The sequence below is a fragment of the Stegostoma tigrinum genome, chromosome 10 (genome assembly GCF_030684315.1).
Source record: "Stegostoma tigrinum isolate sSteTig4 chromosome 10, sSteTig4.hap1, whole genome shotgun sequence".
NCBI lineage: Eukaryota > Metazoa > Chordata > Chondrichthyes > Orectolobiformes > Stegostomatidae > Stegostoma > Stegostoma tigrinum.
In genome coordinates, this window is record NC_081363.1 from 86,455,480 (window position 1) to 86,482,465 (window position 26,986).

Genomic DNA, 26,986 nt, shown 5'->3' on the forward strand with positions numbered 1-26,986 from the left:
GGGTTTGTGGTGGATATTAGTGACCAGTCTATCCCCATAAATGGAAACAGAAATGTCGAGCAAGGGAAGGGAAGAGTCAAAGATAGACCAGGTGAACATGATGGCACAGTGGAAATTGGAGGCAAAATTGATCAAGATTTCCAATTCCAGATGAGAGAGGGAAGTAGCACCGATGATATCATCGATGTATCACAGAAAGAGTTGTGGGTGGGGGCCGGAAGAGGACTAGAACAAGGAATGTTTCACGTTCCCTATGAAGAGACAGGCATAACTAGGACCCATGGCAACCCCTCTTAGCTGAAGAAAATTAGAGGAGTTGCAGGAGAACAATGGGTTGAATGGCCACATTTTGATTCTATCATTCTGCTTGTTTTTGCCTTCAGACAGTTATTTTCCTTTTTTAGTGCTCTTCATGAACATGGTGACCTGCATTACAACACAGTCCCTCACCTTTTCCTTTCATCCATACCTGAGATCTCTTTCTGGTTCACTGTTCATTCATTCCTCCTAAAAGTGTGGCATTATGTTTTCATTAACTAACCCAATCCGGAAACGACAAAAATTTGTTTATCTTTCAGTTTGAGGTCCACAAAGAATTTCAAAAGCTCTGTGAGCAAATTGGGGTTTGAGCAGTGTGCCACAAAGAGGTGCAGCCACAATAGACCCTTCAAGCAAAATCCCACTCTATTGGAAACAAGGAAAAATGAATTTGATTGTGTCCATGAATGGAGGAATAATCCTCTTCTCACATTATTGTCACCTACACTTAAATAAGGCCAAGTCATCATGGTCCTATCAGCCCGTAGGGCTGCTCTCTCATTACAGAAAGACACCTGGTAGTGGTTTAACCTGCGGGTCATCACACTTCAGGTGAGGGGAGAGGTTGAGAAGGAGAGTCCTTCATGGTAACCTCAGTCGGAGCAGGAACTGAATTGTGCTGTCCGTGCTATTGGCATCCCTGTGTCTCATCAAGCCACCTGAGCTAACTAACTCTCTTATTTAAAGAAATGAACATGAATCACTGGACTGTGCAAGAGATTGATCAGTGTCCTGAGTTTCCTTTTATTCATTTGTGGAATTTAGGCCAGCATTATTGCTCATTCCTAGTTGCCCTTCAGGAAGTGGTGGTGAGCAGCCTTCTTGAACTGTTTCAGGTTGACCCACAATGCTGTTAGATGGAAATTTTCAGGATTGTGACCCAGCAACACTGAAGGAAAAGCAACATATTCCAAGTCAGGATAATGAGTGGCTTGAACAGGAACTTGAATGTGGTAGTGAGCCCATTGTCTGTTGCCCTTGCTCTGCACACTGAGATATTGGGATCTTAAGGATCTCTGGTGAATTTCTATAGTGTAGGTAGTACACACTGCTTTCACTGAGAGTCAGTGGTGGAGGGGGTGGATATTTCTGGATGTGATGCCAGTTAAGCAGGCTGCTTTGTCCTGGATGGTGTCAAGCTTCCTGAGTTATGTTGGAAATACGCTCATCATTCCTGACTTGTTCTTGGAGATGGTGAACAGACTTTGAAGAGTCAGGAGGAGGGTTACTCACTGCAGTAATTCCTTGTGTCTGATCTGCTGTTGTAGGCATAATCGTTATATGTTGAGTCCAGTTCAGTTTGTGGTCAATGGTAACCTCCAGGAATGTTGTGATAGTGATCGTATCACCATTGATTGTGAAGGATGGGTGGTTTGATTGTCTCATATTGGAGATGGTTACTGACCAGCACTTGTGTGGTGTGAATGTTGCTTGCCACTTGTCAGCCTAAGCCTGGACATTGTCCAGATCTTGCTGTATTTGAGCAGGGACTGCTTTAGTATCTGATGAGTGGCAAATGGTGCTGAACATTGTGCAGTCATTTAACAAACACCCCCACTTCTGACTTCATGGAGTGCAGATCATTGATGAAGCAGCTGAAGGTGGGCTTAGGATACTACCCTGAAGAACTCCTGCAGAGATGTCCTGGTGCTGAGATGACTGACCACAATCATCTTACTGTATGTCAGGTATGCCTCCAATCAGCAGACAGTTTGATTCACACTGATTGCAGTTTTGTTAAGGCTCCTTAATACAGGCTTTAATGTCTTGACACCTAACTACAGCTAGGCTGTCACCTAACTCACCTGGTTGGTGCATCTTTCTCTCTGGGCATGTCAATAATCCTGTTGGGTTTCTAATGCCATCTGCTTTTTCACAGTATCACAGGATTGTTATAGCGCAGAAGGTGGTCATTTGGCCCATCATGCATGCACTGGCTTTTCAAATGAGCATCATAATAGTGTCAAACTCCTGCTTGATTCCCGGATCTTTGCACATTATTTGTATAAAGATAATCATCTACTACCTTCTTGAATGTCTCAATAGAACCTGCCTCCACCACATTTCTCGGCAGTGCAATTCATATCCCAAGCATTCACTGAATGAAAATTTTTCATAATTTCACCCTTGCTTCTTTTGCATGTCATTTTAAATCTATGCCCTCTTGTTCTTTTTACAAACAGGAACAGTCTCCCTATCTACTCTATCAGCTCACTCATGATTTTGAAAACATCTCTCAGAGCTCCTCTGAGCTGCCTTCTTAAAAGGTGAACAGTCCCAGCTTCTTCAATCTGTTTGTTTAACTGAAGTCCCTCATGCCTGGAATCATTCTTGTAAAATGCTTCTATACTCTCTAACGCATTCATATCCTTCCCATAATGTGGTATCTACAACTGTACACAATACTCCAGCTGAGGTCCAACAGGTGTCTTACGTAGGTTCAGCATCGCTTTCTTGCTCTTGTACTCTATGCCCGAATAAGCAAAGTACACTGTATGTTTTATTTACTGCCACATTCTGCTCCTGCAGCCCCTTCAGAATTGTATCCCTATTTTGTATTGTCTTTCAACATTCTTCCAACCAAAGTGTAACACCTCACACTTCTTTGCATTGAACCACCTATCTATCTACTTACTCCACCAACTTGTTCTTTTGGAGTCCTCATTGTTTGTAATCCTTCCAAGTGTTGTGTCATCTGCAAACTTTTAAAGTGTCCCCTGCACACTGAGATCTATATCATTAATGTATAACAAGAAACGCAAGGGTCCAAATAACAATATCTGAGGAACTGCATGAACCCTCCTCCAGCCTGAAAAATCACCACTGACCGTTTTTGTTTCGGATTCCAAATTCACTAGAAATCTGACAGGCAGTACAGATTGAGCTTTTATCTGCTTTAATGTAGAAGAAATGGCATTCAAATTGAAGTTTGTAGGGAGTTAAAGGATTTGATTGAGTAGATGGAAAGAAATTATCATCTCTGGTGGAAGAAGTCAGCCTAACCTGCCATCAGTGGAAGCAGACCATTCAGAATGTCAGTGCTTCACACAAAGATTGGCAATAATCTGGAACTTTCTTTCCAGAAACTTACAAGCATTGGGTCAATTAAATATTTCAAAACAAGTGTGATGAATTTTTTTTAGAAACCAACTGTGCATTCCCAACAGTGATAATGGGAACTGCAGATGCTGGAGAATCCGAGATAATAAAATGTGAGGCTGGATGAACACAGCAGGCCCAGCAGCATCTCAGGAGCACAAAAGCTGACGTTTCGGGCCTAGACCCTTCAGAGAGGGGGATGGGGTGAGGGTTCTGGAATAACCAGCTTCAAAATCTCCCCTTCCCCCACCGCATCCCAAAACCAGCCCAGTTCATCCCCTTCCCCCACTGCAACACACAACCAGCCCAGCTCTTCCCCCCCACCCACTGCATCCCAAAACCAGTCCAACCTGTCTCTGCCTCCCTAACCTGTTCTTCCTCTCACCCATCCCTTCCTCCCACCCCAAGCCGCACCTCCATCTCCTACCTACTAACCTCATCCCACCTCCTTGACCTGTCCATCTTCCCTAAACTGACCTATCCCCTCCCTACCTCCCCACCTATACTCTCCTCCCCACTTATCTTCTTTTCTCTCCATCTTCGGTCCGCCTCCCCCTCTCTCCCTATTTATTCCAGAACCCTCACCCCATCCGCCTCTCTGATGAAGGGTCTAGGCCCGAAACGTCAGCTTTTGTGCTCCTGAGATGCTGCTGGGCCTGCTGTGTTCATCCAGCCTCACATTTTAATATCTTGCATTCCCAACACACAGCACTGTTAAAGTTGGCTGCCAGGCCCTATATGGAGGGACCCAGTTGATGCCTATCTCCCACACTACAATCTCAGTGCCAATGTAACGCAGCTCATGTGCTGGTAACATCCCACACAATCAAGAATAAGCTAAATTAATGATCACCATCAAACAGGAAACTTGGGGACGTAAACACCAAATAAATTGGCCTCACATATAGACTGATGTCTCACAGTCACAAAATAACATGCATGCAAACACCACAATCACTTATCCCCACCCACCATCACCAAGGCCAACTAGTAACCAATCACAGTAAGGCCCTCTGCTGTTCTCATGTTCCCATATCAGCCTTGTTGTTTAAAAAGTAAAGAAAATCTCTCACCTCATGAGTTGCTGCATACCAGGAGAGGCGGAAATGATAGTGGAGGTGGTATAATGGCCAAGCCAAATGCTTTGATTGCTGTTGACTGTTTCAGATGCTAGTTTTGACAATTCACCCATTTTATTCTGCAAAGTATAGGACAGATTTAGTATAGTTTGCTGTAATTTGTTACCTCCTACCCACTCTCTGATTTTGCAGCCAGCCTTCAGCTCCACTTTCCAGCAGGTGCCTTCTAACCTCACCCGACTCCACCCTAGACACAGCAGCTTGCATTCCGCAAGGAATGCTGCTAAGTTTAATTAAAAAGCTGCACTCTTTACACACTCCGTCCATTGGAATAATTTATACTGTTGGTACCTATGCACCTAAAGGCATTTGTTTTGGACATCTTCATTGACTTTACACTGATTCGCTCTTTGGCAGTGTCACTGCTATAAATTAAGGAAAGCGGTAGGTACTATGCATACATAGCTTGACAAACATCAACGAGATCAACAACCAGATAAACTGTCTTTTAAATGCTTGAGTGATAAATACTGGCTAGGATAAAAGACATGTAGCTAGCATTTCCAACACCAGGAACCTGACTGGATGGCAAAGACCCTAGTTCAGGTACAGTAATGTATTAGTTCTGTTGCTGTACAGTTTACAGGATACTGGTGCAAATTCAACTCTGGCAATTTGCAAATTCAAATTCACTTAGAAGGATCTGGAAGCAAACAGGTAGTGTAAAACTCAAAACTAATTAACCAAGCGCAAAGCAGTGGGATTGTCATTAAAAAAAACCCAGCTGATTTACTAATATCCTGTGGGTGAGGAAATCTTTCATCCATATCTAATCAAGCATTATGTGACTCCTGCCCCACACCAAACTGCCTGACATTGAACTGTCTTCTGAAGTGGCAAAACACAATTGCTCTGCCCTAGATGCTCATTAGGTTAGCCTTCACATGATAATTTAGAAGAAAGTTCTAATTCTCTATAATGTAAATAATTGTCCTCCTACCTGCTGCAAGACACCAAAGAAATTGAGTGGTCTTTTGGGACCAGGACTCAAGGTGGCATCAACACAGATGAAAGAGTAATTTCCAAAGTCAGTCTGATGTAGATAATGGAAGGATCCATCCTGACGATGGGCAGAATATTTCCTGCAAAATTATCAACGCTGGTTCAAAATCACAAGCTTTTATTAAGTTTCCATCAAGCAGTTGCTTTTAAAATCCCCACTGTAATGGTTATGCTGCCACAGTTATGCCTGTCTCTTTGTGGGGTACATGGAACATTTGCTGTTCCGTTCCTATTCTGGACCCCACCCACAACTCTTTCTCTAATATATCAATGACATAACTGGTACTGCTTCCTTCTCTTGTCCGGAATAGGAAAAGTTCATTGATCTCACTTACAATTTCCAGCCTGGCCTCACTTTCACCTGGTCTGTCTCTGACTCCTCCCTTCTTTTTCCTCAACATGTTTCCATTTCTGGGGATAGACTCGCCACTAATATCCACCATAAACCCTCCAACTCCTACAGTTACCTGGGCTCTGCATCCTTGCACCCTGCTTTCTGTAAAAACTCCATTCCATTCTCTCAGTTCCTCTGTCTCCAGCACATATGTTCAACTTAGACAAGGGAGCTCCAAAATATCCACCTTCTTCCTGAACCGAGGATTCCCCAGTACCATTGTTGACAGGGTCCTCCAAACCATCTCCTGCACTTCGGCCCTCATCCATTCTTCTCTCCTGCAACAGTGACAGGAATCTCCTTGTCCTTAGCAGTACCCTTAGGCAACATGGTTTTGTACAGGGAAGGTCATGTCTTACCAACTTAATAGAATTCTTTGAGGACGTGACAAAGTTGATTGATGAGGGAAAGGCTGTAGATGTCAAATACATGGACTTCAGTAAGGCGTTTGATAAGGTTTCCCAAGGCAGGCTGATGGAGGAAGTGAAGTCACATGGGGTCCAGGGTGTGCTAGCTAGATGGATAAAAAACTGGCTGGGCAACAGGAGACAGAGGGTAGTAGTAGAAGGGAGTTTCTCAAATTGGAGACTTGTGACCAGTGGTGTTCCACAGGGATCTGTGCTGGGACCACTGTTGTTTGTGATATATGTAAATGATCTGGAGGAAGGTGTAGGTGGTCTGATCAGCAAGTTTGCTGATGACACTAAGATTGGTGGAGTAGCTGATAGTGAAGGGGACTGTCAGAAATTACAGCAGAATATAGATAGACTGGAGAGGTGGGCAGATAAATAGCAGATGGAGTTCAATCCGGGCAAATGCGAGGTGATGCATTTTGGAAGATCAAATTCAAGGGCAAACTATACAGTAAATGGAAAAGTCCTAGGGAAGATTGATGAACAGAGAGATCTGGGTGTTCAGGTCCATTGTTCCCTGAAGGTGACAACGCAGGTCAATAGGATGGTCAAGAAGGCATAGGGCATGCTTTCCTTCATTGGACGGGGTATTGAGTACAAGAGTTGGAAGGTCATGTTGTAGTTGTATAGGACTTTGTTTCGGCCACGTTTGGAGTACTGTGTACAGTTCTGGTCGCCACATTACCAAAAGGATGTGGATGCTTTGGAGAGGGTGCAGAGGAGGTTCACCAGGATGTTGCCTGGTATGGAGGGTGCTAGCTACGAAGAGACGTTGAATAGATTAGGATAATTTTCATTAGAAAGACGGAGATTGAGGGGGGACCTGATTGAGGTCTACAAAATCATGAGGGGTATAGACAGGGTGGATAGCAAAAAGTTTTTTCCCCAGAGTGGGGGACTCAATTACTAGGGGTCATGAGTTCAAAGTGAGAGGAGGAAAGTTTAAGGGAGATATGCGTGGAAAGTTCTTTACACAGAGGGTGGTGGGTACCTGGAACGCGCTGCCAGCAGAGGTGGTAGACGCAGACACGTTAGCGTCTTTTAAGATATATTTGGACAGGTACATGGATGGGCAGGGAGCAAATGGACACAGACCGTTAGAAAATAGATGACAGGTTAGACAGAGGATCTTGATCGGCGCAGGCTTGGAGGGCCAAAGGGCCTGTTCCTGTGCTGTAGGTTTCTTTGTTTCTTTGTTTTTTACCCACATCCAGATGATCATCAGATGTCACTTCCACGACCACCTGACACACAATCCCCTCACATCCCTTGTCTGCCTTCCACTGGGACCATTCCCTCCGGAACACTTCGGTCCACTCTTTCTTCACTCCCAACACACCCCACAGATCCACAGCACCATCCTCTGCAACTACAAGAAGTGTAACACCTACCCATTTACCTCCTCCCTCACCAGCATCCTAGGGCCCAAACATACTTTCCAGGTGAAGCAGACCTTCACACAACCTAATCTACTGCATTTGCTGCTCACAGTGTGGTCTCCTCTACACTGGAAAATTGAATCATAGACTGGGTGACCACTTCGTAGAACATCTACATCCTGTCTGCAAACAAAGAGCTTCCAGTTGCCTGCCACTTGTCTGTGTTCCTTGGCTAACATCTCTCATTTTCCACTTGGGGACCCTGCAGCCCTCTGGTCTCAATATGAAGTTCAATAATTTTAGGGCCTGGACTCTCCCATCTCCTAGCTCCCTACTCCACACACCAAATCTTGTTATGACACAGTTTGCCATTACACATTACCTATTGTTAGTCACTAACGGTCCCCATTAACAGCTATTCACCCACCTAACCAGATCATAATCAACTCCTTTGTCTACCCAACTACTCTTCTCTGTCAGAGATAATGGGAACTGCAGATGCTGGAGATTCCAAGATAATAAAATGTGAGGCTGGATGAACACAGCAGGCCAAGCAGCATCTCAGGAGCACAAAAGCTGACGTTTCGGGCCTGGACCCTTCATCAGAGCTCTGATGAAGGGTCCAGGCCCGAAACGTCAGCTTTTGTGCTCCTGAGATGCTGCTTGGCCTGCTGTGTTCATCCAGCCTCACATTTTATTATCTTACTCTTCTCTGTCCCTCTTTGAGTTCTATCCCCACCTATCATTTACTCCTTACCCTGTACCCCGACCTATCTTCTGCACATAAAGCAACAATTTCCTAGCTACTGGACCCGGAACATTAACTCTAATTTTTCTTCACAGGTACGGGCAGACATGCTGAGCTTTTCCAGCAACTTCTGCTTTTATTCAAAAAAAAAGTGAATAGAATCAGCATACAAAGAGGTGACAGAAAAACATCTAGAGATAGTTTTTAAATCTCGTAGCTGGTGATGTTTCCTCTGAGCTGCACAGCGCCAAAGCCATGCCAAAGCTTCCATACAGACTGCACACAACTGTCCCCTTTTAGTGAAAAAAACAGGCACGGCCACACAAAACATTTAAAGGGCTGCACAAGATAAATTGCCTACAATACAAAAAAGAAGTTTGTTGGTAATCAGTATTGATTTGAACAACCCTTCTGAATTCTTTAAAAAAAATTCAAAAAACAAACAAGTGTTATATATCTACACAGTCTTTGAAAGAGTACAAACATTCTTTTTACTCCTTCATGGGATGTGGATGTTGTTAGCTGGGTGAGCATTTTTTGCCTATCCCTAATTGCCCAGGCAATTGGGGTGGTGAGCTGAACCACTATCTCACCTGGGCTGCACAGGAGCTTGGAGAGGGAGGGGAACAGGAAAATGTTTCCGCTGAGCAGCTTGGGGCTAAATTAAAAAGCAAAACCCAGACGTTAATAATCTCCAGATTACTATCTGAGTCACCATCAAATTGGCAGTCTCACCAAGAATAGAGGTGAACGTTTGGTTCAAAGATTGGTGTGGGAGAAACGGATTCGAATTCATGGGACATTAGCACCAGTAGTGGGGAAAGGAGGAGCTGTTCCGAAGCAATGGGCTCCACCTGAATCATGCTGGAACCAGAGTCCTGGCAAATCACATAATTAAGGCTGTGCAAAAGGCTCTAAATTAATGGTTTGGGGGAAGGGGGGGGTTGTCTGTTCTGCAGAAAATTACGGAAATAAGTTAAGCAGGAGGGGCGTGCAGACATCAGCCAATAGGATAGACAGTGTTGAAGGGCTCAGGAATTAGTCACAATAGATAAGGGAATAACTAATGAAAAGGTGGGGGGAAGGGAAGCTGGTGATCAACACAGGACTGAGCATGTTGTAATTAAATTCATGCAATATATATAACAAGTTAAATGAGCTTGATGCATAGAATGAAACTGGCAGGTACAACGTTGTGAGTATCAGGAGATGAAACTGCAAGGGGATCAAGGCAAGCTGAATACCCATGGACATAGGTCGAAGGACAGGCAGGTAGGCGGGGCGGGGGCAGGGGGATGCCTTGTTGGTAAGAAATGAAGTTAAATCCGTAGCACAGAATCTGTATCGGTAGAGTTGAGGAGCCACAAAGGAGAAAAAGACTGATGGCAGTTGTGTAAAGGCCTCTAAGCAGTAGTCAGGAGGTGGGGAAGAAAATACATCAAGAGATAGAAAACACATATAAGAAAGGCACTATTACAATAATCATGAGGGACTTCAAGATGCAGCTGGATGAGAAAATCAGTTTGGTAGCAGATTTCAAGAAGAGGAATTTGTGGAATCTCCAAGAGACATGTCTAAGGGGGGAAATTTGCTAAGGCTATTCGGTGGGTTTAAAGTAATTCAGCAGGGGGATGGGAACCAAAATTGTAGTTCGAGTATAGAAAAGGTTGAGAGTAGGGTGGTCCGAAATAAAGTTTCAGGGACGCAAGATGGCACCAGCAAGCAAGAAGTTGGTTTGAAGTGTGTCTACTTCAATGCCAGGAGCGTCGGGAATAAGGTGGGTGATCTTGCAGCATGGGTTAGTACCTGGGACTTCGATGTTTTGGCCATTTCGGAGACATGGATAGAGCAGGGACAGGAATGGTTGTTGCAGGTTCTGGGATTTAGATGTTTCAGTAAGAACAGAGAAGATGGTAAAAGGTGGGGGGAGGTGTGGCATTGTTGGTCGAGGACAGTATTACAGTTGCAGAAAGGATGCTTGGGGACTTGTCAACTAAGGTAGTATGGGCCGAGGATAGAAACAGGAAAGGAGAGGTCACCCTGTTGGGAGTCTTCTATTGGCCTCCGAATAGTTCCAGAGATGTAGAGGAAAGGACAGCAAAGATGATTCTCGATAGGAGTGACAGAGACAGGGTAGTTGTCATGGGGGACTTCAACTTTCCAAATATTGACTGGGAACACGATAGTTCGAGTACTATAGATGGGTCAGTTTTTGTCCAGTGTGTGCAGGAGGGCTTCCTGACACAGTATGTAGATAGGCCAACAAGGGGCCAAGCCACATTAGATTTGGTTCTGGGTAATGAGCCCGGCCAGGTGTTAGATTTGGAAGTAGGTGAGCACTTTGGTGATAGCGATCATAATTCTGTTATGTTTACTTTAGTGATGGAAAGGGATAGGTGTATACCACTGGGCAAGAGTTATAGCTGGGGGAAAGGCAATTACGATGAGATTAGGCAAGATTTAGGGAGCATAGGATGGGGAAGGAAACTGCAAGGGATGGCTGCATTAGAAATGTGGAACTTATTCAAGGAAAAGCTCCTGTGTGTCCTAGATAAGTATGTACCTGTCAGGCAGGGAGGAAGGTGTAGAGCGCGGGAGCCGTGGTTTATGAAGGAGGTGGAATCTCTCGTCAAGAGGAGAAGAAAGCTTATGTTAGGATGAGATGTGAAGGCTCAGTTAGGGCACTTGAGGGCTACGAGGTAGCCAGGAAGGACCTAAAGAGAGAGCTCAGAAGAGCCAGGAGGAGACATGAGAAGTTGGTGGCGGATAGGATCAGGGTAAACCCTAAGGCTTTCTATAGGTATTTAAGGAATAAAAGAATGACGAAAGTAAGATTAGGCCCAATCAAGGATAGTAGTGGTAAGTTGTGTGTGGAGTCAGATGAGATAGGGGAAGCGCTAAATGAATATTTTGCAACAGTACTCACTCTAGAAAACGACAATGTTGTCGAGGAGAATACTGAGATACAGGCTACTAGACTAGGTGGGATTGAGGTTCACAAGGAAGAGGTGTTAGAAATCCTACAGAGGGTGAAGATAGATAAGTTCCCTGGGCCGGATGGGATTTATCCTAGAATCCTCTGGGAAGCCAGGGAGGAGATTGCCAAGCCTTTGACATTGATCTTTAACTCGTCATTGTCGACAGGAATAGTGCCAGATGACTGGAGGATAGCAAATGTGGTTCCCCTGTTCAAGAAGGGGAGTAGAGGCAACCCTGGTAATTATAGACCAGTGAGCCCAGTTGTTGGTAAAGTGTTGGAAAAGGTTATAAGGGATAGGATTTATAATCATCTAGAAAAGAATAAATTGATTAGGGATAGTCAGCACGGTTTTGTGAAGGGAAGGTTGTGCCTGACAAACCTTATTGAGTTCTTTGAGAAGGTGACCAAACAGGTAGATGAGAGTAAACCGGTTGATGTGGTGTATATGGATTTCAGCAAGGCATTCGATAAGGTTCCCCACAGTAGGCTATTGTACAACATGCGGAGGAATGGAATTGTGGGAGATATAGCAGTTGGATCGGAAATTGGCTTGCTGAAAGAAGACAGAGGGTAGTAGTTGATGGGAAATGTTCATCCTGGAGACCAGTTACTAGTGGTGTACCGCAAGGGGGTGTTGGGTCCACTGCTGTTTGTCATTTTTATAAATGACCACAATGAGGGTGTAGAAGGATGGGTCAGTAAATTTGCAGATGACACTAAGGTCGGTGGAGTTGTGGATAGTGACGAAGGATGCTGTAGGTTGCAGAGAGACATAGATAAGCTGCGGAGCTGGGCTGAGGGGTGGCAAATGGAGTTTAATGCAGACAAGTGGGAGGTGATACACTTTGGTAGGAGTAACCGGAAGGCAAAGTACTGGGCTAATGGTAAGATTCTTGGTAGTGTAGATGAGCAGAGAGATCTCGGTGTCCATGTACACAGATCCCTGCAAGTTGCCACCCAGGTTGACAGGGCTGTTAAGAAGGCATACAGTGTTTTAGCTTTTATTAATAGAGGGATTGAATTCCGGAACCAAGAGGTTATGGTGAAGCTGTACAAAACTCTGGTGCGGCTGCACTTGGAGTATTGCATACAGTTCTGGTCACCGCATTATAAGAAGGATGTGGAAGCTTTGGAAAGGGTGCAGAGGAGATTTACTAGGATGTTGCCTGGTATGGAGGGAAGGTCTTACGAGGAAAGGCTGAGGGACTTGAGGTTGTTTTCATTCGAGAGAAGAAGGTTGAGAGGTGACTTAATTTAGACATATGAAATAATCAGAGCATTAGATAGGGTGGATAGGGAGAGCCTTTTTCCTAGGATGGTGGCGGCGAGCATGACGGGGCATAGCTTTAAATTGAGGGGTGAAAGATATAGGACAGATGTCAGAGGTAGTTTCTTTACTCAGAGTAGTAAGGGAATGGAACGCTTTGCCTGCAACGGTAGTAGATCGCCAACTTTAGGTTCATTTAAGTCGTCATTGGATAAGCATACGGACGTACATGGAATAGTGTAGGTTAGATGGGCTTGAGATGGGTATGACAGGTCGGCACAACATCGAGGGCCGAAGGGCCTGTATTGTGCTGTAATGTTCTATGTTCTAGATAGACTTTTGGAGCAGCTTGTGGTAGAGCCCACTACAGAACAGGCAGTTCTGGATTTGGTGATATGTGATGAAACAGACTTGATTAGGGAGCTTAAGGTGAAGGAACCCCTCGGGACCAGTGACCATAATATGACAGCATTCATCCTGTACTTTGACAAAGAGAGACTGGCATCAGATGTAATGATATTATAAGTGAGTGAAGACATTCGGGAGAAGCTGGCCAGAGTTGACTGGAAGAGAAGACAGAGGAGCAGCAAAGGTAGGAATTTCTGGGGATAATTCACAAGGTACAGTAGAAATTCATCCAAGGAAGACACAACCATGGCTGGCAAGGGAAGTCAGGACAGCATAAAAGCAAAAGAAAAAGCACAGTATGTGGTGTAGATTGGTGTGAAGAGGGAAAATAAGGATGTCTTTAAAAACCAGCAGAGGAAACTGAAAAAGTTGGGGGGGGGGGGGAGAAGAAATATGACAGTAAGCTAGCTAATAATATAATACAAGTTTGCACGAGATCTTTTTTAAGATATCTAAAAGGTAAGAGAGAGGCAAGAGTGGATATTGGACCGCTGGGGGACAAGGCTGGAGAAGTATGATGGAGACAAAAGAAATGTCACAGGAACTGAATAGGTAACAAATTGTGGAGCTGGATGAACACAGCAGGACAAGCAGCATCTTAGAAGCACAAAAGCTGACGTTTCGAGCCAAGACCATTCATCAGAAGGGTGAAGGGTCTCAGCCGGAAATGTCAGCTTTTGCGCTCCTAAAATGCTGCTTGGCTTGCTGTGTTCATCTAGCTCCACAATTTGTTATCTTGGATTCTCCAGCATCTGCAGTTCCCATTATCTCTGAACTGAATAGGTACTTTGCATCTGTTTCCACATTAAAGATACCAGCAGCATACTAGAGCTCCAAGAGAGTCAGAGGCCAAAGATGAGTGTAGTGGCCATCACTAAGGAGAAGATGCTGGAGAAGTTGAAAGGTCTGGAGGAGGATAAATCATCTAGACCAGACAGACTACATCCCAGATTTCTGAAGGAGATAGCTGAGGTAATCATGCAGGCATTGGTGGTGATCTTTCAGGAATCACTGGAGTGAGGGAGGATACCAGAACTGGAAAATGATTAATGTATCATCCCTGTTTAGGAAGGGAGTGAGGCAAAAGACAAGAAATTATAAACTGGTTAGCCTGACCTCAGTCATTTATAAGATTTTAGAGTTCATTACTAGGGATGAGATTGCAGAATACTTGGAAGATAAAGTCACAAGGTAAAGTGAGTACCAAATTAGCTTGGCCATAGAAGACAGAGGGTCGTTGTGGACAGAGAATTTGTGATCAGTGCTGGGACCCTTGTTGATTTTTATGAAAGTGGCTGTGGTCTAATTCATAAGTTTGCAGATGACATGAACAGAGCAGAGGTGTAGATAGTGAGGTAGGATATCAAAGGATGCAGCAAGATATAGATCAGCTGGAAAGGTGGGCCGAGAAATGTTAGATGGGAGTTTAATCTGTACAAATGTGACTAGATGCGTTTTGGGAGGTCAAAGGCAAAAGGAAAGTATACTGTAAATGTAAATACACTCAGGAGCATTGATATATAGAGGAATCTTGGGGTCCAAGTCCATAACTTCCTTAAAGTGACAAGACGTGGATAAGGTGTGAAATGAAGGCATTTGGCATACATGGCATTGATCAGGGCATGGAGTATAAAATTTGGCATGTTATGTTGCAACTGTATAAGACTGTGGTGAGGCCACATTTGGAGTACTGTGTGCAGTTCTGGCCATTGCACTATAGGAAGGATGTGGAGGCTAGAGAGTGTAGAAGAGGTTCACCAGGATATTGCCTGGATTGGAGTGTGTTAGCTATAAGAAGAGGTTGGACAAACTTGGATTGTTTTGCGAGAAGGTTGGAGGCTGACGGTTGACCTGATAGAAGGATATAAAATTGAGAAGCACGGATGGGGTGGGTCGTCAAAGTCTCTTTCCCGGATGGAATGTCAAATACTAGTGGACATGAATTTAAGGTGAAAGGGAGAAAGTTTAAAGGAGATGTCACAGATTAGGCAGCATGGTGGCTCAGTGGTTAGTACTGCTGCCTCACAGCGCACCAGGTTTGATTCCACTCTTGGGCAACTATCTATGTGGAGTTTGCACATTTTCCTGAAGTCTGTGTGGGATTCCTCCTACAGTCAAAGATGTGCAGTTTAGGTGGACTGGCAATGGGAAATGCAGGGTTGCAGGGATAGGGTGGGGGGGTGACTATGAGTGGGATGCTCTTCGCAGGATTGGTCTGGACTCTGTGGGCCAAATGGCTTGCTTCCACACTGCAGGGAATATGAGATTCTAAGTGTAGGGTAACATACGGCTAAGTCATCATGGCTTCATCAAGTGCGGATCATTCCTGACAAATCTGTTGGACTTCTTTACGAAGGTTACAAGCAAGTTAGACAAAAGAGAGCCAGTGGACGTGATCTACCTGCATTTCCAGAAGACCACAACAGCTGCTAAATGTGGTCTGACCAGAGACTTCTATAGCCTCAGCAGTACATCTCTGCTCTTTTATTCTAGCCCTCTTGTCGTGAATGCTAACATAAATACGATAAGAACCCCTGACGATTGTGGCAAAGTATTGGCACAGAGAGAGGACTGGCTGGCTGACAGTGGGGATCAAGCAGTTTTTCAAGATGGCATTTGGTGATTAGTGGAATTCCACAGGAGTCAGTGTTGGGACCACAACTATTGACATCATCCTTTAACAATCTGGACGATGGAACTGAAGGCATTGTTGCTAAGTTGACAGATGACACAAAAGTAGGTGGGGAGGCTGCAGAAGGACTGGGACAGCCGAGGAGAGTATGCAAAGAAATAGCAGGTGGAATGTATTGTGGGAAAGTGTGAGATTATGCACCTTGGTAGGAAGAATAGAGGCGCAGATATTTTCTCAACAGGAAAAGGCTTTAGAAATCTGAAGCTTAAAGGGACTTGGACGCCCTAGTTCAGGATTCTCTTGACACTAACAGGCAGTTTCAGTTGGCAGTTGGAAAGGCCATATTAGCAATCATTACAAGAGGGCTATAATAAAGAGCAGAGATGTACTGCTGAGCTATAGAAGGCTCAGGTCAGACCGTATTTGGAATATTGAGAGTAGTTTTGGGTCCCATATCTGAGGATGGATGTGCTGGCCTCAGAGGTGATCTTGGGGCGGTTTACAAGAATGATTCTGGCGATGAAGGGCTTATCATATGAGGAGCAGTTGAGGACTTTGGGGCTGTACTCGACAAAAGTTTAGAAAGATGAATAGGTCTGTCATCGCAACTTGCAGAATACTGAGAGGCCTGATTACAGTGGATGTGCAGAAGATGCTTCCACGAGTAGGGGAGTCGAGGACGCAACGGTACAGCGTCAAAGTAAGGGGACAACCCTTCAGAACTGATATAAGGAGGAATTTCTTCAGCTAGGGGGTGGTGAATATGTGGAACTTGTTAACGCTGGAGGCTGTGGAGGCCAAGTCATGGAATGTATTTAAGACAGAGATAGATATATTCTTGATTGGTCAGAAGATGAAGCGTAATGGGGAGAAGCAGAAGAATGGAGTTGATCAAATGGCAGAGCAGACATGATGGGCCAAATGACCTCATTCGCCTCCTATATTTTGTGGTCTTACGGTCTAATTGGTACCAAGCTGGTCATAAAATGGAAAGCAGAAGGTAGGGTGCTTGAATGGCTATTCAATAGTAGGAAAGGATAGGAAGTGATGTTCTACAAGGAATACCTTTGGGGCCACCGTGGTTCACCGTTTTCAGAAACAATTTATACCAGGGTTTGGAATTTAAATTTGAAACATGCAGAGCATACCAAATTGGGGTGGTACAGTTAATACTGAGGAAGACTGTGACAAGATAAAGAAATACACTTACAGAATGGTTGTGTAATTGGTAAATGAAGGTCAATTAAGTATGAACTAATGTGCTTTGGTCGACAGATTACGGAGACCAGACACAGTACTTGGAAAGAAGAGCAGAGAGATCTTCAGTTACAGATACACAAAATCAAAGACAGCAATGCAGATTAATAAGGTCATCAAAAAAAAGCACTTACATTACATTCTAGAAAGATATAATTGGAAAGTTACATCAAATTTGTATAGACCCTTGATAAGATCAGGGTGGCACGGTGGCTCAGTGGTTAGCACTGCAGCCTCACAGCACCAGGGACCGGGTTCGATTCCACCTTCGGGCAACTGTCTGTGCGGAGTTTGCACATTCTTCGCGTGTCTGTGTGGGTTTCCTCCCACAGTCCAAAGATGTGCAGGCTAGGTGGATTGGCCATGCTAAATTGCCTGTAGTGTTCAGGGGTGTGTAGGTTATAGGGGGATGGGTCTGGGTGGGATGCCCCAAAGGCGGTGTGGACTTGTTGGGCCGAAGGGGCTGTTTCCACACTGTAGGGAATCTAATCTAATCATTTGTTTGAATTTGGAGCAGTTCTGCACTTCATATTACGTTAGGAATTTACAAATATTTACAAATACAAAAAAGTTACTCGAATGATATAAGAATCGAGCAGTAATTCCTGTCAGAAAATATTGAAGAGGCTAGAGATCTGACCAAAGCGTGCTCTGATAACAGATTTTTAGATCGAGAGTTGGTTTCATCAGGTGGCGACATAGCAAACAGGTTTCTCCTTCTGGAGGAGACTAGAACTAAACATAAAATGGTCATAGTGACCCTGACCTTCCAATTGAATTAGCAGCAAACAGCACTGCTGTTGTGCATCAGGACCCAGTGAAGTCCCACCGTGCATGTGTGCAGTATGTAGGTGCAAAATTTAAATTTGCAATGAGCAGACACATACAGGCCAGAACCATGTGTAGATGGCTCCAGAACTGACTGCACCATTGTATATTTGAGCTAGATGCCCTGAATTTACCGAGAAATGTACTGTAGCAAGATCCTCCAAAACAACGGTGTCTATAACTTGGTAGAACCTAGCATTCAATTTGAGAATGAGAAACTTAGGTCAGAACCAACTGTATTAAACTTAAATAAGGCTAATTACAAAGGGATGAGGGCAGAGTTGGCTAGAGTGGACTATGAAAGGCGTTTAGCAGCAAAGACAGTTGAGGAAAAATGGCAGACATTTAAGAAAATAGTCCATGACTCACAGCAAAGAAAAATCCCAGTGAAAAGCAAGGATTCTAAGATGAGGATAAACTAAATATGGTTTAACAAAGTTAAGGATAGTATCAAACTGAAAGAAAAGATGTACAATATGGGAAAAATTAGTGGGAAACCAGAGGATTGGAAAAGTTTTAAAGCCTTCAAAAGATGACTTAAAACATATGAAGAGAGATATAATAAACTATGAAGGCAAGTAACATAAAATTGGATGATAAGCACTTCTTTAAAATATAAAAAGGGAGAGAGAGGTCAAAATGAACAAAGACCGCTTAGAGAATAAAGCTGAGGAAATAATAATGGGGGACCAGGAAATGGCAGAAGAATTGAACAAATATTTTGCATTAGTTTCCACAGTAGAGGACAAGAGGCTAAAGGTATTATAGGCGGGGGTGTGTGGAGAGATACATCCAATAACAATCACTAGAGAAAGGTGCTAGGGAAATGAATGGAGCTAAACACCGATAAATCCCTTGGACTGGATGGATGCATTTTTTAAAATTCATTCACAGGACAAGAGCTTCACTGGCTAGGCCAACATTTATTGCCCATCCCTAACTTCCCGAAGGGCAGTTAAGAGTCAACCACATTGCTGTGGGTCTGGAGTCACCTGTAGGCCAGACCAGGGCAGTGTGGCAATTTCCTTCCTTAAAAGGACATTAGTGATCTAGATGGGTTTTTCTGACAACCAACAATGGATTAATGGTCATCATCAGACTCTCAATTCCAGATTTGTATTGAATTCAAATTTCACCATGTGCCATGATGGGATTCAAGCCTAGGTCCCCAGAACCCTAGATCCTGAGTCTCTGGATTAACAATCAAATGATAAAACATCCTAAAGTTTTAAAGGAAGTAGCTACAGAGATAATGGATGCACTTGCAGTAAATAAAAAACTACATCTCATGAATGAATTTTAAAAAGGGGAAAATCAAGTACATAATTGTCACTGTTGCTAACGTTCTGCAGCTCCCACTGTCCTATAGGAATGGTATTGATGTCAGCTGGAGTCACTGGTTATTTGTTAAGGCACAAATGGCATGTGACGTTGACAGAGCCAAGGCAGGTTTTACTGAGTGATCCTAGGAATTGAGTTGGTTGCATTTTTCCTCTTTGGCCCAGGAATTAAACTATTCAGCTCAATGTGATATTTTACAGTGCATTTGAGAACCTAATGTTAGCTAGACTTGAAGCACAATACCTGTAGTAATTATTGATACTGTCAAGCGATTTAATGTTGAAAGCATCTGTATTGAGAAAGAGAAGACTGTATCACTGTGGGTATGACAATAACTTGCATTCACACAACAGTCTGATACAGTAAAATGCACTAAAGAATTTCACGGGTGTATTATCAGATAAAGGTTGACACAACATAACAAAATATCCAAATTAGTGAGTAAAAGCTTGGTGGACTATCAGAAGCATCTTAAAGCAGAACAGGGTTTAGGGAAGAAATTCCAGAGGTTAGGCACTAATGATGGAGTGAAGGGAGATGCATAAAGACCAGAATTGGAGAACTGCATAGATTTCACTGGGTTACAGGGCTGGAAGAGATATCAGAAAGGGAGCAATGTCATGGAGGAATTTGAAAAAAACAATTAAAATTTTAGAATTTGACTTGCTCCAACATGCTATAGCATTCAGGTTGATGAGAACAACTGGGAGACTACTTGCACTGTTGCACTGCCAGTGGATGTTATCTTATTTAAATCGATTGATAGAAGAGTATCAATAGTTTTGAATGTGGTCTAGTGACATAGCAGGTTATATGTGCTGCATTGTGAATTCAAACCTGTGGACTTTTGAGAGGAGAGAGAAAGGCAGGCCATCAAGGGATTTCAATAATAACTGGTTAGTGAGGGAGCAGTGTCAGGTGTCCAGGTTACTTCCGATGTGCAGCCTTCCCTTCTTGCGACAATGCAAGGTTCTTTCAGCCATTTATTAGTCTTTGGAACTCTCTTCTTCAAAAGATAGTGGGAGCAGAGTACTGGAATATTCTTAAGACGGAGGTGGATAGATTCTGGTTAAGCAAGAAGGTGAAAGGTTATTGGGATAGATGGGAACATGGAACTAGGTTTCAATCAGATCATGATGGAGAAGGCTCAAGTGGCCTATTCTGCTTCTAACTTACAATTCTCCCAATTACGACCGTGTTCAAGCAACTCTGGCTCAGGGGAGTCCACACCCAGTGCCATGAATTCTGGTTGACCTCTGTAATAGGGTTGCAAGTTCAACAGAGTCTTAATGGAACCGTTATAAAAGAGTGCATGGGGACATGGAGGTTTCTATTTTGATCTTTGATAGGACATTTTGAGAGAGCAGATGGCAAGGGACGTGAACCTCATGAAACAATTCTGAGGAAGGGTCACTGGACCTGAAATGTTAACTCTGATCTTTTCCTCACAAATGCTGCCAGACTTGCTGAGCTTTTCCAGCAACTTCTGTTTTTGTTCCCGATTTACAGCATCTGCAGTTCTTTTGGTTCTTATGAAACAATAGTAGGCCACAGATAGTGTACTGCATCCAATTCTGCTCATTATTATTTGGAGAAGGATCAGAATATTGGAGAAAGAGTGGTTCTAGTAGGAAGAATTTTGACTAAATTGTTAGGTTGGAGAAGCTGGGGTTGCTTTCTTTAGAGCAAAGGAGATTGGGGGAAAATATGATTGACGTGCAAGAGATTATGGCTGGCTTGGAGAAAAGCTGTCCTCATAAATTTTCGAACACATATATGGGTATTGGGCTGGAGGTGTGGGGCAACATCAAGAAGTTGTTTTTAAACACACACTATGTGGTAATGACCTGTAATTTTCTACCTACTAGGGTAGTTAAAGCAGAATGTTGTCTAAAAGAAATGGATGGGCACTTCAGAGCTTTGGGGAAAAGAGTGGTGGAATGAAACTGCCTGGCAATCTCTTTTGAAGCCTGCATGGATTTGATGGGCTGATAGGGCTCCTTCTGTGTCATCATAATTCTTTGGCACTTAGGCAGCCACCAGGAAACTCAAAAAAGCATTGAAGACGGTCATAACTGGATTTTTCCCGTTGTTTTGATGGGAGATCTGAAAATTCCTTGATGTAGTGCAATGACAATGCTCTCAACACTGACTCAGAAGGTAGTGGGCCCCAAATCCTGAGACCGGAATAGTTAATCTAGGCTGATATTTCGGAGAGCACTGTACCCATTGGCAACAAGACCAGAAACTTTTTTTTATTACAGTCTGTTTTTTGGAGCTGAAATGCACTGCACAATGTGATAGAGGCAGATTGAAGTAGAGCTTGCAAATAGGGATTGGATAATCAAAAGATGGAAATAAATTGCTGGGCTATAGAGTACAGGTGGGGGTGCGGGAATAGCTGAATTGCACTTGCAGACAGATTGCATATCAATTGTGTTGAATGGCCTACTGAGATGTAATGATTCTATGATACAATCATAGAAGAGTTAATGATTAAGTTGCTGCATTACAACAATATGTAAAGTGACAAAAGTTAACCAGGGTAACTGCCATACCATGATTTCCTTTGATATCAATCCACTTGGTCTTTTCTAACACTCTGGATTGTTTCAGGATTGTATGGTAGGTTTGCCATTCAACCTCGTGCTGAACAGATCCGATCCTGTTCTTTGTCTTGGCATCTGTTAGATCTCCTGTGACTCATAAAGCAACATAAATATCAAATCAGGGCTGCTGGAGTACATCAGTGAAAGCCCTGCTCTCTCTGTGTCCCCAGGATCCAGAGTTGCCCGTCTCAACATCAAATGGCACAATGGGGAGTTGTCAGTTTTCTTGTTTTCTGGCTTTTTTTTCCCCTAACCTTCTGAGAGATCAAATCTTTGACTCAAAAAGATGATAACTTATTAATAGCACTCTGGGCACCAGCAAGTGCAAATAGGTAATCAAAATGAAGCATGACCATGAAGAAATCTCAAAGAAATTCCTACATTCCCAAGGATTCTATTTCATCTAACCTCATGAATAAATCCTTTCCTTTTCTTTTCACTCGCATGCCACTTGCCTAATTTCCCCTCAAACACATCCATCTAATGTTTCCCGCCAGTCTACTGCTCAATATGGTAACAAGTTCGAATCACTTTGTGGGAAAACAAGTTTCTCCTGAATTCCTAATTTAATTACAGCCCATAGTTTTGGACTCCCCAACAAATGAAAACCACATCCTCTAATAGGGTATATCAAACCCATTCAGAATATCAAAGACCTTTATCAGACCTCCCTCAGCCTTCTCTTTTCTAGAGTAAAGATCCTCAGTCTGTTCAAACTTCTCTGATATCTATAACCTCCCAGTTCTGGTGTGATTCTTGTGAATCTTCAATGTACCCTCGATACTGACTTTATTGGAGTAACATGCAGACCTAAACCACGCAGAGTATTCCCAAGTGTGATCAAATCAAACAGACTTGAAGTCTTTGATTCTTTTTCTTGTCTACTTATGTCTATCTGTGGGAGGAAAACTCGGGAAGGAAATGCACAAACCAGTATACTACCACTAAGCCGCTGTGCTCTGGCATATCAGCATGTTGCCAGCAAGATGGAAGCCTCAAATACCAGGCTTATGTTCTATTTTCAGGCAACAAAGGGGTCTGGAAAATTTACACAAGTTTGGACTCTTTTACTTTTGCAGCTTGTGAAGCTGCATACTGGCATCAGATATTGAGAGGAACTTTTAAATTGTATGCTATTCTGAAAATAAATGTGTGTGATGTGCTAGGATTGTACACATATACAAAGCCCCTTGATCCTGACACTTGGTGATTCAGGGGTTACAAACTGTCTGTGGAGATATTATTGGGTAGTGCAAACAAGCTCATCATAGAATCCCTCAGTGTGGAAGCAGGCCACTTGGCCCATCAAGTCCACACCAACTCTCTGAATACCAGCTAAACTCAGCCAAACCCCTCCAATCCTATCTCTGAAACCCTGCATTTCTCATGACTAAACCACCTAGCCTACACATCCCTAGACATTTATAGACAATTTAGCATGGCGAAGCCACCTAACCTGCAAATCTTTGGAATGTGCAAGAAACCAGAGCATCCGCAGATACGTGTAGAATGTGAAAACTCCACATAGGCAGTCGCCCAAGGCTGGAACCAAACCTGGGTCCCTGGCCCTGTGAGGCAACTGTGTTAACACTGAGCCACCCTGAGCTGGCTAAATAATTCTGCTACCTTATGTCAAAGAGGATCCCCCTCGTTCTCACACACCACCCTACCAACCTCCAGATACAACGCATCATCCTCCGACACTACCGCCATTTACAATCCGACCCCACCACCCAAGACATTTTTCCATCCCCACCCCTGTCTGCTTTCCGGAGAGACCACTCTCTCCGTGACTCCCTAGTTCGCTCCACACTGCCCTCCAACCCCACCACACCCGGCACCTTCCCCTGCAACCGCAGGAAATGCTACACTTGCCCCCACACCTCCTCCCTCACCCCTATCCCAGGCCCCAAGATGACATTCCAACTGCACCTCCCAGTCGCAAACCATTTCCACTCCCCCTCCCATTCTTTAGATGACATGTCCATCATGGGCCTCCTGCAGTGCCACAATGATGCCACCCGAAGGTTGCAGGAACAGCAACTCATATTCCGCCTGGGAACCCTGCAGCCTAATGGTATCAATGTGGACTTCACCAGTTTCTAAATCTCCCCTTCCCCAACTGCATCCCTAAACCAGCCCAGTTCGTCCCCTCCCCCCACTGCACCACACAACCAGCCCAGCTCTTCCCCCCCACCCACTGCATCCCAAAACCAGTCCAACCTGTCTCTGCCTCCCTAACCGGTTCTTCCTCTCACCCATCCCTTCCTCCCACCCCAAGCCGCACCCCCAGCTACCTACTAACCTCATCCCACCTCCTTGACCTGTCCGTCTTCCCTGGACTGACCTATCCCCTCCCTACCTCCCCACCTATACTCTCTCCACCTATCTTCTTTACTCTCCATCTTCGGTCCGCCTCCCCCTCTCTCCCTATTTATTCCAGTTCCCTCTCCCCATCCCCCTCTCTGATGAAGGGTCTAGGCCCGAAACATCAGCTTCTGTGCTCCTGAGATGTTGCTTGGCCTGCTGTGTTCATCCAGCCTCACATTTTATTATCTTGGAATTCTCCAGCATCTGCAGTTCCCATTATCTTTGATAGATCCTAACCTTTTACTTTAACCATGGAGGTCAGTTATTAACACACAAGCTTACCAGTGTATTTAAATGCAAAGAAAAAAATCATTCATTAAAACAAGGTAAGAAATTAAGCACATTCTATCAGATGGAAAGGCTGAAAGACTTAATTACAAACACTTAATAGATTCAAAAGATTCAAACTCATACTCTGTCTTATCCCAGCAATATCCTTACAAATACCAAATCATGAGTGAAACACGGTTAACGCTAGCTCTGCATCACTAGCTCTACTTCCGATAAATTTCTGTGCATTGACCAAATGCTTTAACTTTACCTGATAACTCTCCAAAGATACACAAAACAAACTACAAACTAAACACACTATTATTTTAACTCCACAGCAATCACAATTTCCCTAAACTTAGTTTCCAGCAATTTTGCAGGATTTCTTAACAGGGAATCCAGCACTCCTACCTTGTCTCTCTGGGCACACACATAGAAACAGACTGACTCCTTTCTGGATTTTTCTGTGTTCCTGTGCCTCCATAGACCCTATCGCTAATCAATAACAGTTTTTTTTTCTGGTATCTGATGTTCTGCCTACTTTGTGTGAGCTTGTCTCATGTCTATTTATCTTACGACATTAATAAGGTCTGTCGCTCGTCAGGGGAAAAAGACTGTCCTTCTCTTCCCAAGCATTGTCTGTGATTTTATCTGCTCTCTGCTTCCAACACAATTTGAAGAGATTTTTTCAAAGTCAAATCTTCTTTGTATTGTAATACATCTGACAAAGACCGACCAAAAATTCCTCTGACAGTTGTGTCTCTTATAACCAGGCCCGACCCATCTCCTGCACTTCAGCTCTCACCCTCCTCTTTCCCTCCCAAAACAGCGGTAGGGCTGCCCTTGTCCTTACCTACCATCCCACCAGCATCCATATCCAGAGGATTATTAGTCAGATGCCACCAACAGACACATATTCCTCTCTCCTCCCCTCCCTCCCTCGTCAGACTTCTGCAGAGACCGTTGCCTCTGGGACATCCTGATCCATACTTAACTCAATCCCAGCACCCTGTCCTCTGCAATTGCAGAAGGTGTAATACCTTTCCGTTTACTTCCTCCCTCCTCTAATATCCAAGGGCCCCAACACATCCTTCGGTTGAAGGAGCACTTTACCTGTGCTTCACACAATCTAGTCTACTTGATTCGCTGCTCACAATGTGGTTCTCCTCAACATGGGAGGAACAAAGCATAGACTGAGCGACTGCTTCACAGAACACCTACATTCTGTCTGCAAAAATACACCTGAGCTTCCAGTTTCAGGCCACTTCAACACATCACCCTGTTCCCTGGCCAACATCCCTGTCTCAGGTTTGTTTTAGTGCTTCAGCAAAGCTCAGTGCAAGCTGGAAGAAGAGCACCTAATTTTCTGCTTGAGAACCCGACAGCCTTCTAGCCTTCAACAATTTTAGGATTTGAGTTCTCCTATATCCTTACACCAACCTCAACACAGCAGGTCTGGATTTCAGTTCTGACAAAAGGTCACTCAACTTGAAATGTTAACTCTGATTTCCCTCCACAGATGCTGAGCTTCTCCAGCAATTTCTGTTTTTGGTTCTCTTATGAATTCTGATCCCAAGGTTCCAAATTCTCAGATGTTATGAAGATGTTTTATATTAAGAATTGTGGAAAATGGAATTTTTTTCAAGCTTTGTGGATATATCTAGAGCAGTCCCTTTAAAAGAAGCAATTGAAAGTTCACAACATACTAGAAATCACCAATGATAACTGATTACTTGGCTGTGGAACCTGCTGGAGCTGTTTTGAACAGTCATTGCTTTGGACAGATGTTTGTTTTATCTCATTTGCAGGGAAATCTGCCAAGAACAAGCAGAATTGGAGGAAAACTTGCCATAAACTCACTGACCTGCTGATTTCTCCCTGTTTCTGAAAATATAATTCTCAACAATACTGCGGAGTAAAACCTAATTGTTCTTTTGAAAAAAAAGGTGATTGAAAGAACATTTCAGCATTGTATTCCTAAGCAAGCTCTGAATTAAAAGCTCTTTTGAAGAAGACAGGAGAAGTATAAAACAGATTCTGCAGTCTCATTCTTAACAATAAATCAGGCTCTATTGACATCGGTAGTGAATAATCTTGGTGGCATTGCTTTCTTGTTTGATCCTGACTTTATCTAATCACAAAGGAGCTAAGTTGACAGACTATTAAAAATGTTGCAAAACCTCCAGTTAGAAATTCTTATTCAAACCAACCTCCTATTTAATAAAATGGCCCATGGTCTTCCAACATAGCTGCAAACTTATTGGATGTTCCGGTACCAACTTAGAACATTTCAGCAACTACAAATCTATTGACAGTCATTTCATTCTGGTATTGGGTTTCATGACCTACCTGTGACGAAAACAATTGCTGGCTTGATTACATCAATGGTCTCTGTGCAAAATATCTTAAAATCAGGGGTTCTTTGAGGATCTACGAACCTACTGATATGGAGGTCGGACACCTGAGCAGAAAAACATCTTTCAGTTAAATCGACCATCAAAAAATTACTTTTAAAAGAGACGTTTAATAAAA

At 43.6% G+C, this 26,986-nt stretch overlaps 1 protein-coding gene across 1 annotated transcript in view; it reads right to left on the reverse strand.

The window, feature by feature from the left end:
* tmem62 (transmembrane protein 62) overlaps positions 1-26,986 on the reverse strand; it is an 80,902-nt gene that overhangs the window by 50,283 nt on the left and 3,633 nt on the right. The window contains exons 2-6 of the mRNA XM_059649357.1: positions 26,804-26,915; positions 21,764-21,901; positions 19,449-19,494; positions 5,497-5,638; positions 4,491-4,615 (exon numbers count right to left, since the gene is read on the reverse strand). Of these exons, the coding sequence (XP_059505340.1) occupies positions 4,491-4,615; positions 5,497-5,638; positions 19,449-19,494; positions 21,764-21,901; positions 26,804-26,915 (563 nt within the window). The remainder of the gene's footprint in view (positions 1-4,490; positions 4,616-5,496; positions 5,639-19,448; positions 19,495-21,763; positions 21,902-26,803; positions 26,916-26,986) is intronic.